Source organism: Filobasidium floriforme, assembly GCF_021052385.1.
Source record: "Filobasidium floriforme strain CBS 6241 chromosome Unknown HD553scaffold_28, whole genome shotgun sequence".
NCBI classification, from domain to species: Eukaryota; Fungi; Basidiomycota; class Tremellomycetes; order Filobasidiales; family Filobasidiaceae; genus Filobasidium; species Filobasidium floriforme.
In genome coordinates this window covers 95,959-110,534 of record NW_025763649.1, presented here as the reverse complement: position 1 = coordinate 110,534, position 14,576 = coordinate 95,959, and the positions used below count along the sequence as shown (strand labels likewise).

Here is a 14,576-nt window from a genome sequence, read left to right as displayed (position 1 = left end):
AGACCTAGCCCCGCGTAGACTATTAGTCCTTCCTCCTAATAGAATAACGGATCATCCTCTTCTACCCCGGCTAGCAAATTTTCCTTCCCTCGTCTCTTCCTTTTTTCACGTCCTTTTTCACCCTCCTTTCGACACTCCTTTCATCATGTCCGACGACGGCCATATTCCTTCTCCTCCTGTTCCTCCCCCCGCACCTTCTCCTATGGAGGAGGCACTCCGACAGATGGCGCAGGCCATGACGCTCTTCGCTCAGAGCCAGCAGCAGCCTGTCGGGGGTCAGGGATCGAACCCCTTTCGGCTCGCCCCGCCGGGACCCTTTGATGGGACTGACACCCCGGACAAACGGGAGAAGGCCACCACCTTCATTCATCAGTGCGAGATGCACTTTGAGACCGCACCAGCGGTCTACTCTTTGGATCGGATCAAGATCATCTTCGCGTCGACCCACCTTCAAGGTCGCGCTGCTTTATGGGCCCGGTCGTACACGTCCCCGGAGGCTGCACAACAGTGTACCTGGGATGTCTTCCGGACTCTCTTTCTTACTTCTTTTGGGTTAGCATCCCGAGAGTACCTTGCCGAAGGGGAACTCTTAGGGTTGCGACAAGGGAACACCTCGGTCGGCGAGTACACCGCGAGGTTCAACTCCCTTGTGGGTCTTATGCCGGGATGGAACAACGCCGCTCTCCGGGGAGTCTTTCGTCATGGACTCCGGTCGGATGTTGAGCTGTCGGTTCGTGCCCACGATGGGTACACGGAGATGTCCCTCTTGGACATCCAGAACTTGGCCGCTCGATACGATCGACCCGCAATCCCCGCTGAACGACCTCGCCGGGAAACTCCCCGCGCACCCACTTTTCAGCCTGCCGAGATGGCAGCTCCTTTTCCTTTTGCCCCGGGACCTCCCCCGGTTCCTTCTTCTCTTCCTCCTCCTCCTGTGGACCAAGGTGGTCCTATGGATCTTTCGGCCGCCCGGCAACCTAACCCCACCGTCCCCTGCTTCAAGTGCTACCAGATGGGACACTTCGCGAACCAGTGCCCGAATCCCCGGGCACCTCCCGAATCGGCCCCAGCCTGGATCAAGGCAGCCAAGCAGAGGCATTCCATGCAGGTTGCCGGCGCCACCCTTCAACCTTCCTCTTCCGCTGCGCCAGCCGGGGCTGCGTACGACCTCTCGGCGTACGATGATGTCCCGCTGTGGACCCCCAACTAGGCGTGCCGGTGTCTCTTTTCTTTTCTTGTTCATGGTACCCAGGCCGGGTTTATTACATTCATTTATGGTCCCTCAGTCCGAGGTGTTTCTCTTTACGGCTGCTCAGTCCGAGCGTTTCTTTACGGGGATCACCATCCCCCTCACCCGACTACATGTCGGTATGGCACCCAGTCCGGGATTCTTTTACGGTGGCTCAGTCCGAGTCTTTTATGGTGCCCAGTCCGGGTGTTTCCTACGTCTCTTGGGGTCGGGTTGGCTACGTCTTCTACGAGTCGTTTGGGGTTACGATACCCCCCCTCCATCGCGTGGATTCTTTTCTTTCCCCCTTTGGGGTTTTACGGTTGCTCAGTCCGAGCATTTCCTTTCGGGAGTCACCCCCCTTCGCCTCGACATCTCTTCTCCGAGGGCAGAGCCCAGCTGGGCAGGTTCTTATTACACCCCTTTGGGGGTTACGGTCGTGTTCCTTTTTCGGAGTTGGTCATCGGGACGATGACCTAGGGGGGGGATCCTGTTATAGCCGTCACGTGACGCGTCGCTACTCCCGCGAGAGACCCCCTCGGAGGTCCCCTCGGAGACACCCCTCGACACCCCCACAGGGGTCTACTTTTACATCTCCCGTAGGTGCTTATTATAATAGGCTCATTGTAGGTATATACTTCATCCGTTATTACACCATTACCCTTAGACCTAGCCCCGCGTAGACTATTAGTCCTTCCTCCTAATAGCTACTCTCCGCTCAGCAAGTCAAAGTCACTCGAGCACAGCTGCGAGCTACCCTGCGAGCTCAAGATCCTCATGGCAACATGGTCCGAAGTGGGAGAGTACTACATCGTAGGGACTATGATGTACCCTTTGTCAACTCCGTATGGCATATGGACGGGCAACACAAGTTGATCAACTGGAAGTTCGTTATACACGGTGCTGTCGACGGCAAGAGTCGATTGATCGTGTTCATGCTTGCGTCTGACAACAACAAGTCCGAAACTGTGGAAGACTCTTTCTTACAAGCGACTCAGCAGTGGGGCTGGCCATCAAGAGTCAGGGCAGACTATGGTGGGGAGAATCTAGGTGTTCGTACGTTGATGAACGCGGTGAGAGGTATGTGATCGATCTCATCGGTCTCGCGCAAGACCGATTTGCTCCACCACAAGACTAAGTTGGACCAATTTCGTCTCTCTTGCTCCTGTCACATACCTGCGAGCTCCTCTATAGGTGAGAATCGGGGTTCCTTCATGCAAGGACCATCTACACGGAACGTACGGATCGAGAGGCAATGGCGACAAGTTGGAGAAACAGTAACACAGCAATTCACTCGTCATTTCCTGGAGATGGAACGTGTTCACCACCTCTATCGTGAAGATCCTATTGACATCTACTGTCTACACTATGTCTTCTTACCCTACATCAACTTCGTGTTGGGGTATTACGTCGACATGTGGAACTATCATGGCATGTCCAATCAAGGACTCAAAGGACTTAGCCCAGCGCAGATGTGGTATCGAGGTCAGTTTTGGTCGAAATTGGTCTTGCGTTGGTCCATCGTACACTAAAATCGACCAAATCGGACTTCCAAACTGCTACAGGAGTCGTAGATGCAGCTGCAAGCGGCTTTGATCTCAATCTCTTCCCCCTCGAAAGTCAAGATGAGGCTATCTTACGACAAAATCGTCCTGAACAGCTCAATATCATGGATATGGATGCTACCGACCCCATCGCCGATCAAATAAGAGCACCTAGGGTTCGAGATCCGCACGTCATAGTGCCTCGCTACATGGATCATGTACCACCACTGCTCTCGACATACGAATTCAGGCAAGGTCTGGAACAGCGTTTCCCTATTCAGCAATGGGTCTCCATCGTCGACGCAACACAGTACTATCTCGCTGTACGAGAGTTCGTCTATGACACCATCAACATTTCATGAGCGTCATCGCTATGATGTCATAGACAACTCGTCATACCTGGTGTCCCCATCTCTATTGTGCTGCGAGTTGCGCGTGAGAAAGACTTTATTGGACTAACAAACAAGTGTTTCATCTTTTTTTCTTTGTTCGCCATCAAAAAACAACAAAACAACAAAGTCCTTTGGTCCTTTCGTATGTATATATGTAAGCAGCTAGACCTATTTCCTCTCTCTCGTACTTCTCTACACTTTCACTGACCTACTCGAATACTCTCATATCACTTTTATCACCTCTTAACCCTACTCGTACTCTAAATCTCTCCATTCAAATCAAAATGTCCGGCCTTCCTCCCAACAACGACAAGAACAAGAAGAGCGGTGGTGAGAAGAGGAAGTCGACGGCGCCCGACGACGTTGCGGGGAAGAAGAGGAAGACGAGGGCCGACTCCAGGAAGGAGAGAGACGGGTCCTCTCTCACACCGCTTCCTGTAAGTCCTTTGTGGTCTTGTTTAGTCTTTCTTGGTCTTGTTTAGTCTCGTTCGGTCTCGTTTGGTCTTATCAACTCGTACTGACATCGATTATGTTGTGTTTTTGTCTTGACCTGATAGCTATCCCCCGAGGAGATGAAGGCGGAGGTCGCGCGTTTGGTCGAGGAGGGGGTGAAGGCGAGGATGGCGGAGGAGAAGAAGAAGGAGGCGGCCGAGAAGAGGAAGAAGGAGGCGGCCGAGAAGAAGGCGAGGGCGGAGAAGGAGTCGGAGAGGATCCGGGATTTGGAGAAGGGGAGGAAGAGGAAGCAGGCCGAGGTAAGTCTTGCTTGCGTTAGAACGTCTCTACAGCTATCGTTCGGAAGTCTTAGAAGCTCTTCGTTCGCTGACTCGACAACGTTGTTGTACCTCTTACCTCGATCAGGACCAGCAGGCCGAGATCGCCCGGCAGGTGGACCTGGCGTTGGCGAGGGATGGGAAGAAGAAGGAGGTCGAGGGGAAGGAGGAGAAGAAGGAGAAGAAGGAGGAGGAGAAGGACGAGCGCGGGGTGAGTTTAGTCTTGTCTATTCGTCTTCGAGTCTACGTGTTCTATCTTTACTCGAGTACAAGTAACATCTTGCTGATTCATATTCAACGTTTGCATATACACAGCGTTCGTCGAGCAAGATGGAGAGCGGGGAGCCCCTTGAGGGGGTCTCCCAATACAAGATGGACTTGGCAAAGGTATGTCTATCGTCCGAGTTAGACCTCGTTGGACTAAAATAGTCTTGCTTACACTTGATATATATTTGATCGTGTTCTCAGTCCATCCGCCAGTGGAAGGAGAACCACGGGGAGAGCGTGGTGGAGTTGTTGGGGGACGACCGGTGCGAGCCGTGCCAGAAGGGGCACCGAACGACCTCCGGGAAGCACGGGCCGCCATCGGAGGCCTTGAAGGCGTTGAACAAGGAGTTCAACCGTTGTGTGATCGGGTCGAGCGGGAGATGCTCGGGGTGCCAGTGGAACGGTGGGGTGAAGGAGAAGTGCAAGTACCGGCGACCACCACCCGCCCCCCCCGCCGACGTCAAGCCCGACCTCCCGCTGGCAGGTCCCTACAGCCGATTCGGCTCGGGACATGGCTTTGGGGCCAACTTCGACGCTCCCCCGGCGCCCCCTGGTGGCTACTTGGCCGCCCCCCTCCTCCCCACCACCCCCCACCGCCGACCTGGTCTTACCGGCCTCGGCCTCCCCCTCTCCCCCGCCTCCCCCTCCACCACCGCCTCGACCTCGAGGATCGCCAACATCGGCGATCGACTCACCGGGTTCAACGAGGAGCTCCAGCGGGCGATGGAGAACGCCCAGTGGGCTCTCCATGAGCAAAATATTGCTCATTACTTCCCCTCGGTGCACGACCTCGTGCGGTGGTTCGTTGATGCTGCGAATCGCATCACGGAGTCCGGCCAGGACTTGGGGAGGTTGACCAACCCCCGCCCGGACTTCTCTCGACGTTGATCGTCGAGTTTTTACTTCTTGTTTTTGACTTCGTTCTCTTTTTTTTGTTGTACAATAATATTGAATATGTCTATGCATGCCGGCGCGAGAACAACTTGGACTTGATAAAGACTTAAAACCCAACAACGAACACTAATCTAAGAACGTAACCCATAGAAAGAACTTCGAAACTCCAATCACGACTCGCGTCAACACGAGTCGGTCTAAAACACATGTTCCAAATCCCAGATAAGACTAAGGAAGACTAAAGAGAAGCCAAGAAGAGCAAGAACGACGAAACAAGACCAAAAAGGACCAGCAGAGACGAAGCAAGACCAACAAAGACGAACGAAGACCAAAAGAGACCAAAAAAGTCTAACGAAGACCAAATGAGAACAGCAAAGACTATCAAAGACTAAAGAACATTGACGGCAATGATATTCAGTGTTAGAAGTTGTAAGCTTGCCATTACATCGTCCAACTCACAGAGACGACATCATTTGCGACCAGCCTTGGCGTAGTTATCAAGGTCTAAACGTTGAGTTTGGATCCTTCGCCTTTTGTTTGGGCGCTCAAGGGCCTCCGAATCATCTGCAGGGCTTGCAACTGGTGTGACTGGAGCAACGACTTCTTTGCCTTTGCCTTTTCCGTTGCTCGTCTTTCGAGGTCTTCCTCTTCCCCGCTTGACAGGTGCCGAAGTAGACGCCTCCTCTACACCTTGTACCGTTGCCTCGACTTCCCTAGGACCACCCTCTTCAACAGTAGCCGTTGACGGACCTCCCACATCTTCGACAGTCGACTCGGGCATGCCTCCCGACCAATCCATGTGGGTCTCCAAGTGGCTGTACAGTTCAGCTGCCAACGCATTGGGATCTTGGTCGAAGGGATCGTTGATCCACTGCTCCTGCTCATGATTCTCGTCCCCAAATCCTTCCTGTACCCCTCGTTCTTCCCCATCCTCGTCTTCACTGTAGAACAGTGGTTCTTCTTGGACTCCCGTTAGACCAAGACCATCGACAGCAGAGGTTCCAGCGTCAGCCAAAGCCATGAGTTGGGTTTGACGTTGCAACCACTCTTCCCCAAATCCTGGCTGCTGTGCTAGCTGAGCGAGAAGTTGTTGGGTAGAGAGAGGAGGTTGGTCGACAGAGGTGATCCTGGGCTTGACATCTTCATCGTCGGTATTATCGATGAGCTCGATGACTTCGCCTTGGATGGGATTGGGCACCTTCAGCTCCTCGGTCGGCTCGTCTTTGACGATTGTGGACTTGGAGAGTGGTGCGACAGCCTTGCCTGGTCTCTTTTTCGACGTGAGAAGGACTCTCTTGGTCTTCTTTTGACCTCCCGAGGTCTTTTTTGGTCTCCCTTGCACCGGCGGCAGGTTCCTTAATGACTCCAAGTCTGAATCAGACTCCGACTCCTCGAGCAATTGACGCCTTTGTTGGTCCAACCATGCCTGACACTTCCCCTGATGAGCGGCTAGCATCTCAGGGGGGTATCGTCTACTGCATCCTTGGCAACTCCTTAGTCCATCAACATCATCCTCATCCTCCTCGGTCGTCTTCTCCCAAGGGTCGTGGTCTTCGCCCATCTCACCCGCTACCTGTAATCTCCACTCTGGATTGTCGTTCTCTGGCAAGTCCCACCCTTCCTCAAAGATGCAAATGTAGTAGGAGTTGCGAAACTTGTCCTTCAAGTCTTCAATCGGAGTGGTGAAGCCTGGCCAAGTCATCCTTCCGTCGAATTTGGTAGATCCTTGTCCACATTTGGCCCAGACGAAAGGCGTGGAGAGGAATTGAGGTCCATGAACAGATCGGAAGACTCTTAGCACCTCATTGCCCACGTCCCGAGGCGTCATGTTGCTAGTAACGACGATTGATTGCATATAACCAAGCAGCTCGACAGCTTCTAGGAATTTGGGACCTCCTCCCGACTGCCATAACTTGATCTTCGTGCGCAAGATAGAGCCACAGCCAATGAAGATGACCTAGAGATTACCAAGCACGAACGAACCCAGCGTTGGCAAGACTTCATCAGACCAATTTGGACCAAATAAGACCAAATGAGACCAAGAGTAGTCGAAATAAGACTTGCCTTGTTTTGCCCTCGACCGAGCGTAACCTTGCTAATCTTGGGAACCTTCTCAACGCCTCTACTGGTCGCTTGCTGGTATCCTCCTCCTGGCAGTCTCTTCGTAGCTGCAATAGCAGAGCTGCTTGGAGCTAGACCACTCGCGAAGGTGGTGAAAGATGGCTGAGGAGCAAGCTGCAGGGGGTGAGGGAAGGGGGTTTGACGTCCGATGAACTGAGATGGGTAGCGCGATTGATAAGAGTTGAGATCGAGTTGGGAGGACGGACGACCAGCTGTACTGGATACAGCTGAGAAGGAAGTGGTACCGGGAGTCGAAGGAGGAGGTCGATTGTTGATTGATTCATCGATTGAATCGATCGTGGCACTTGGGGAGACGAGGTTGCGGGCAGTTTGGGACGAAGGGGGGGCCTGCAGTGGAGCAGCCTGCCCATAAACTCCAGCATTGACACCGGGAGCGTTCATTCTGGACAAGATTTGGTCCAGTCCATGCTTGTCCTGTAACATCCTCTGGTTGAGGATGGCAAAAAGCTCTTCGTCGGAGGGAATTTGGCTCATCTCGATGAATTTGAGAGGTACGTAGAGCACTTGAGACTAGGTAATGTCAAGGAGGGAGATAGGTAGTATCGATACGACTTGTTCGGTCTTTGTCAGTCTCCCTTGGTCTTCGTTGGTCCAATTTGGTCTTCGTTGGTCTAATTTGGACCAATTTGGACCAATTTGGACTATTTGCCTCCGGCCGGGTGCAATCAAGACACGCGAAGCAAAGACGCGGACCAAAGACGCTGAAATGAGGCCAAGACAACACAAATCTCGACGAAAAGGCTACAAACACGTCCATAGGCGACCCCCAAAGACGATTGGTGCTTTCGGCGCGTCATAATCGAATGCATACGTCATCAAGAAATCAGCTCGACGAACCGACAAAGAGTACGGCTGTGGGTAAGGCGTGCAAACTAAGGTCGATCCAGAGAGGGAGACGGAACATCTCGGGAGTGTCCGGAGAGGAAGAAGGTTCTCCTACGATACCCGAGGAGGAGCCGATGGATGATTTTTGGGGTAGAATGAGGTACGGGGCGATGAGGACCAACGGCCACTGAATTTCGAGAAGTAGAGAGGTCGCGTGACAGGGCAAGACATAACGAAAATTCAGCGATCGATTTGTGCAGCCAGCGGCTACGGAGAACTACTCACGTAAATCGAAGAGATGGTGATAGCCAAGGGGAATGCGATCAAGAGGAAAGCCCGTTTGACACTCCTGATCGCGGTGACGCCGGGAAGGACGTCAGAGAGGACGCCGAGAGAGGTGGTTATGATGGCCATGACGAGGCCCCAGTTGGTCAAGAACCTATCGAAACCTGATATGGCATTCGCCAATAAGCTCAATAGCGATATCGTCCTCTGAGCTATTAGTACGCACCGATCCCCTAATCCGCCAGATCGAGATGGACTCCCGTTTAGCAAAACGTAACGAACGCGATTTCTCGAAAAGCTATGACGGACCTTTGGCACCAGGTAATCGGGGATATCGATATGACCCAAACCTTTGTAGCCATTGATCATCAGCATCGTCGAGATGAACTGAAAGACGACTCCTCCGATCCTGGGCTTTGATCGAGCCGGTCGAGCCGATGCTGGCGGGTTCGGCAGTGTCGTCTGGGTGTGCATGTCATTGACCATCTTGAAGGATCGCTGGATGGGAAAGTCGTCGACAGAGGAAGAGGTGCGAGATCGGCGGGCTTCTATGAGCTGAATGACGAGCTACAGGTATTGTATGTCTGTGTCGATCGAGGTTACGACGAACGACGTCGCTAGCTAAGAATGGAGGAGGGATGGGGGGGAGGCACTTGCCTGAATCTCGCTCGAGCTGAGATTTCTCGCGATCGCCATGTTCGCCGAGGCGGATCTACACCGCTACACTTTGCAAACCATGTCAAGTCTGTTGTGCAGTTCATGAGCCAATGTGAATTACATTATAGATCTCATCACCTACTCACTCGGATAGCGCTTGAGCTCTAGCTGCTTTTTCTGCTAAGCAGCGATATGTCCACGTACGTTGCGCGACGACATCATGCATGTTAGTTTCAATGCTGAAGAAGGGTGAGCTTTTTGGGTCCAACAGTCCAGGTATACTTCGACAGGAAAAGCCATGCGTAGCTTGCAAGACGAGCAAAGTCAAATGTGACTATGGTTCACCATGTGTCCGTTGCGAGAGGAGATCGATCCCGTGCACGTACGCTTTCAATACGGATGGTCGGATCAGACGATATCATAAACGGTCCACCGCGGGCTGTGTTTGCTGCAAGACTCGACATGTGAGGTGTGATGAGAAACGACCGATCTGTGGAAATTGCACCGTCAGGGCAGAAGAGGTGAGTACTATTGACGAGATTCCGCTGCACATGAAGCTGAAATGACCACTGCTCCACATGCTGTCGATTTCTAGTGCGTCTACCCTCCACGTGCGAACAAGGGTGCGACCAGATCTCGAACGAGATCAGCCTCTCCTCGAGCGAGGCAGTCCTCCAATGCATCTGAATTCGAGGACATTAGACGTCCTCGGGTGAGCCGGGCATGCATCGAAGCTACAAATCTGTCCAGACCACAGGAGATCATGTCGGTGACACCAGTCGAGGATCCCTCTACCTTTCTTCCTCATGCAACTCCGTCAGGGTATCACCGTCAGCCATCGTCTACTGGACTGGAAGGAGTCTCTGTCTCCCGATCATCTCGCGATCACCAGGTCGAGCACTACCAATACCCACTCGTTGCGCAACCTTGCGCAAGTGTCCCGCAAGAGTTTGACTCGGCTGTGCAGCTGTATGGCCGTTCGGCCTTAACCTCCAACGCGATGGCGCCTGGACCTTCCAGGCAGCCACGTCACCGGGACGATCAATCTCTCGTGCATGTCCCGACATTCGGGCTCGACTTTGCCCAGAATGACGCACGTTTCTCGTTGCTCGACGACGACCTTGACCCTCGTCAGCCCAACCAGCACGAAGGAGGGGACCCCAGTCCGGCTGTGGCGGTTCTGCCGATTCTATCTCGTAATCTCTTCAACACATCGAACCCCCCTGAAGCGAGACAATCGACGGTACCGCAGTTCGGACCCTCTCCACTGCACCCGTATGCGGGTACGGGTGCGAGGCAGACAGCTCATGAAGCGTGGATGAAATCGCTATGGATAAATGGAGAACTAACTCGGATGCCCAAGATGACCAGGACAATCGATGTGGACAATCTCGAGGGCTTCTTCCCGAATACCGAACAGCGGCATCAGGTGAGATCTAGATCGTCTTGGCTGCGTTAGCGCCAAAGCGTCTGGTCTTGAGCATTCTTGTTTGATTACAGTTCAAGCACTTCACGACGCATACCTGCAATATCATCTTGACCATCCCCACGACAGCGACATGTAATCCCTGGTTGAACCTCTTCGTTCCCCTCGCCTTATCATACCCTCACGGCACATCCCTTACGTGCGATGCTTTCCGTCTAGGTATCCTCAGTATCGCCACGTTCGACATCGGTTTCCGCATGGCAAAAGCGCAAGGCGAAGGTGCCAAACAGAACGATAATGCAATGTACGAACTGAGCCGGGCTCAACGGGGCAGAGCGTTGGAGCTTTTAAGGGTCGCCAAGATTGCGGGACACTTGGAACCGGAAAAGGCGGGATCAGTGGAGATGGACATGAGTTTAGGAGCGGTGTTGATGCTGTCCATCCGCGATGTAAGGATCATCCCGCCCCGCCCACAGCTCCGTTACACGACTACAACCATCTGACGTGTGCTGTGCTCGCATGACAGAGGCTCGCTGGCCATACTGAATGGATGGATCCGATGGACTTGGCAGTCCGCCTGATCAACAGTATGGGGGGACCAAACACATTCCTCAATGCGCGGTATTCGCAGGAGAGAAGGTTTATACTGGAACAGACCGTTACCGTCGAGATTATCGGTAAGGATGTCACCCCATATCCAACACGGCGACCGATCACGTGGCTGACGGACTATCGAATCGATACCTGCTAGCCTGTCTGTCGGTCCTGACACCGACCAGGTTGCTACGCCGTGATCAAGCTTGGTTTTTAACACCCTTTCAAGGTCAGTCTTGTTCGTATACCCGTGCGGCGCGCTAGCTCACCGACCGACGGCTACGTGCGGATCTGCAGCTGATGAGACTGGACACGACCATATCGAGCTCGTTTATGGCCTCGACAGGTGAGTCTACTCTCGTCATCTTGGCCTAGTCGTTGAGCTCACTACGATTACGTACTCAGGGATACACTAGCGTACATTGCCGAGGTAAGCCGCTCTTTCGGCTCCCTGATATCGGACCGCGCTCAAGTACCACACTCCGTTGTCCTTCAGGGCCTGTATCTTTCCGACATCAAACGCTCGGTCGAGATACTCCGAGTCAAGGCCAAGGACATGAAGGGATATCCTGAGTTCCATCGGGCTTTGCTCGAAAGAGAACAAGAAATGCAGGCATTCGGACAGACACTCTTGGACAGAGTCGGTGCGTTGAGGATGTCGACCCTGGTAAGACTGCCGTCAGTACCTGTCGACCGATCGTCATGCTAAGCAGGATCTCTGTTGGTAGATGACACCGCACCACACCCGAGTTGTCGTTGGCAACCTCTTGTTTCAGGCGTTCATGGAACTATGGATCGTTGCCGAGATTGTGGAAGATCCTTTCAATAGCCCAAGGGTACAGGGTGCGGTGGACGCCATCTTTGAGATCGTTACGGAAGCCATGAGTCGGGGCATGTTTACTGGGTAGGTCGTTCTCGCAATTGTCCTCTGACCGTGAGACCGATCGAGGCTTACACACTATCATGCACTCCCCCCCCCTCTGGCAGCTTTCTCCTACCGTGCTCCTGGGCAGCGACGTTCGCAGCGACCAAAGAATCCCGCGAAAGATCCACCCGCATCCTCGATCTCCTCAAGCCTGGCTACCACCTCGACTACGACTTGACGACCCGTCTGATTCAGGTCATCTGGACGAAATTCGATCTCGAAGAAGGGCAGAGTTGGACCAATTGTGGGCCCGCGACGGGAAGTGATCTTGCCATGGGCAAAGACTCTGGTGGGCAATTGATGAGCTATGAGGGCTGGGAGAGTTTCATGAAGGAGGAAGGCCTGTATGTGCCGATCTTTTGAGCGCGTCTTGGTTGTATCCGTGTAGTACGTGGGCGTTTCAGATTGACATACCCATTTCGGTTGCACCGCGGATGATCGACAATGCCGCCGAGACTTGCGGTACTCTTGATGCTTCGTCAGATCCGGAATCGCGGGGCGCGGACGCGAACGGATTCGGGCTTGGCGGTCTCGTCGTCGTCTGCGAGTTGGTCCGGAGATGACGATGCTTGTAGGGCGATCGATAGATGATTGTGTCTGAACGAGGGGTCGTTTTTCGCTAGATATTGCGGCGATCTATCAACTGTCAGAATAGATATTGTGTGCTAATTGATACTAGGAGAGACGAAGTTACGAACAGGATAGGATACTTTACTCAGGGTCTGCTCGTAGGATTTGCCCGAACCGGATAACTTGCAAGAAGCAAGAAATTGACATCGAGAAACCAGGACGACCAGTCTCGCAAGCAACACCACCAAGTAGATAATAATAAGACCACAAGAGGTAGCCATTAGAAGAGATGTCGTTGCATAGACATTCTGTCGATGGCGATATGGTTGAGAGGCTCACTGCCATGGGAATCTCGGAGAAGAGCGCCAAGTATGCTCTAAGGGTGAGTCCCTGGGGGTCAGGGGGTTCCGCTGGATGACAGGACTCGTAGCCCGGTCGTCTCAGTTGTGCTTTTGTCGTGAGAGAGTCTGCTGACTTGGAGGTGGAATGGGGAAGTAGAAGACGAACGGGGATGTAGAACGGGCGGCCAACTTTGGTAAGTCTTGATTATCTGGTAGCCGGTAGCGAGATGTGACGTTTCAGGATATCTCAAAGGAGGGGAGGGGGGCAGGGGGAAGGACGCAGCATTGATGAAAGGGAGATCCACTGATGATCGGCTCCGCAAAGCGCACAGCGAATAGAAGGAAGGCGTGCGCGACGATCATCAGAGACATTCTGCCCGATTCCAAAGGGGAAGAAGGGGGTTCGAGGTGGATCGATCACATGATGAGACACGAAAGGGTGGGAGAGGGAGAGGGAGAAACGTGATGACGAAAACGTGTGATCAAGGGAAAACTTTCATGGTCGACCTGGGAGAGAGAGGAACAGTTAGGCATCGGGATAGTTGTTGCTACTTGACGACCTGCATGATCGAAAGGATCCTTGAAGCTGATCGTGGAACTACCACTCTTTGCTTGACTTCTTCTCGCTCGACGTCGACCTCCACGACCCACACCACCCCCTTTCAATCGCTTACCCGCACAAACAAACCTCCTTTGACCGCACGACGATAACCCGCATCCTCGAAATACCCCCCATTTCACCTCTCGACCCGCTATCGGACCATCCTCCACCCTGCGTCGGACCTCGAACCGACACCCGCCTCGCACCTCCTCTTTCCTCGAACAATAATGCCCAAACTCACTCGTTCCTTTTCGCTCCCGGTAACGTTTTCGCTCAAACCGAAATCGAAACGACGTCGTCAACACGAACGCGATGCGTCTACCGGGTCGGGGAACGCAGTGTTCAGCGGAGAGGCTAATAAAGAGGAGGTGAGTCGAGTCGTCTATTAGAATTCCGACTCGGTTGTGAGGCTAGAAGCTGACAAGCACCTTCTCGATTGCCGTTGCAGGTAAGCAAATCAAAGTCTGGTTCGGGTCGTTTCGGTCGGGTCTCGAGCGTTCGGTCGACAGTAGGGTCCGTCTCTACGTCGACATCTGGATCTGGTTCTGGGTTCGTCACGGCGAGCGAGGGGTCTTGGGGCCTCATCACGGAAGGCAAACCACAATCCGGTCAGGAGGAAGGAACGGGTCAACTGGATGGGAATGCACCTCAAGATCAAAGGGAGGTACGGGACGATGAGACGCCTCGGGCTCCAGGCTTGGTTCCCGTGGATGCTGTCATGGTGACGAGTCCGACTCGTCCAGATGGTCTCGCTATCAAAACGGTTCAAGAGGCCGAACAAGATTCAGGGTACCTATCTCCATTGATGATCGCCCCGGCGTCCGCCTCGGCCCCGAGCCCGATGAAGGGCGAGACCGTCGTATCCCTTCAAAGTCAAAGTAATAATAACAATATCAACCCAAGCGGCCTCGCCCCGCCCTTGGGAGTTGGCGCAAGGAGCCCTAGTACGTTGCCGAGTACTATGGGAAACCCCAGCGGTTTGGACGTGATACACGAGCACGAGGTACATCATGCGGATGGGCAAGCTGTCCCGCCGCTCGAGTTGAACGTGCACGAGACTGCGGCCAAGGATCGCCCTGCTACAACCTTCCCGCTTCAGGAAGGTCTAGACGGGT

At 53.5% G+C, this 14,576-nt stretch overlaps 5 protein-coding genes across 5 annotated transcripts; 3 read left to right on the top strand and 2 right to left on the bottom strand.

Annotated features, from left to right (window-relative positions):
- Positions 1-1,971: 1,971 nt before the first annotated feature.
- On the top strand, positions 1,972-2,154 carry HD553DRAFT_262300 (uncharacterized protein; the record flags this gene model as incomplete). The annotated part of the gene is made up of 1 exon (XM_046177423.1): positions 1,972-2,154. A coding segment is annotated over one exon (183 nt), but the record flags the coding sequence as incomplete, so codon positions are not given.
- Positions 2,155-3,448: 1,294 nt separating this feature from the next.
- On the top strand, positions 3,449-5,089 carry HD553DRAFT_346140 (uncharacterized protein; the record flags this gene model as incomplete). The annotated part of the gene is made up of 5 exons (XM_046183170.1): positions 3,449-3,601; positions 3,722-3,916; positions 4,023-4,145; positions 4,250-4,321; positions 4,403-5,089. The coding sequence occupies 5 exons, from the start codon at positions 3,449-3,451 to the stop codon at positions 5,087-5,089; spliced, it is 1,230 nt and encodes a 409-aa protein (XP_046032789.1).
- A 2,834-nt stretch (positions 5,090-7,923) lies between these two features.
- HD553DRAFT_319691 (FAR-17a/AIG1-like protein-domain-containing protein) lies at positions 7,924-8,936 on the bottom strand. Its single transcript, XM_046181058.1, has 4 exons — positions 8,657-8,936; positions 8,574-8,580; positions 8,348-8,511; positions 7,924-8,249 (listed from the first exon to the last, which is right to left on the bottom strand). The coding sequence occupies exons 1-4, from the start codon at positions 8,831-8,833 to the stop codon at positions 8,061-8,063; spliced, it is 537 nt and encodes a 178-aa protein (XP_046032788.1). The 5' UTR covers positions 8,834-8,936; the 3' UTR covers positions 7,924-8,060.
- Positions 8,937-9,126: 190 nt separating this feature from the next.
- On the top strand, positions 9,127-12,558 carry HD553DRAFT_319688 (fungal-specific transcription factor domain-containing protein). The gene is made up of 11 exons (XM_046181057.1): positions 9,127-9,204; positions 9,276-9,525; positions 9,600-10,433; positions 10,505-10,879; positions 10,957-11,107; positions 11,182-11,253; positions 11,322-11,370; positions 11,430-11,454; positions 11,521-11,691; positions 11,753-11,928; positions 12,012-12,558. Exons 1-11 carry the CDS (start codon positions 9,197-9,199, stop codon positions 12,310-12,312), a joined length of 2,412 nt encoding a protein of 803 aa, XP_046032787.1. The 5' UTR covers positions 9,127-9,196; the 3' UTR covers positions 12,313-12,558.
- On the bottom strand, positions 12,283-13,078 carry HD553DRAFT_145732 (uncharacterized protein). The gene is made up of 2 exons (XM_046176701.1): positions 12,648-13,078; positions 12,283-12,568 (listed from the first exon to the last, which is right to left on the bottom strand). Exons 1-2 carry the CDS (start codon positions 12,798-12,800, stop codon positions 12,350-12,352), a joined length of 372 nt encoding a protein of 123 aa, XP_046032786.1. The 5' UTR covers positions 12,801-13,078; the 3' UTR covers positions 12,283-12,349.
- Between the last annotated feature and the right edge of the window lie 1,498 nt (positions 13,079-14,576).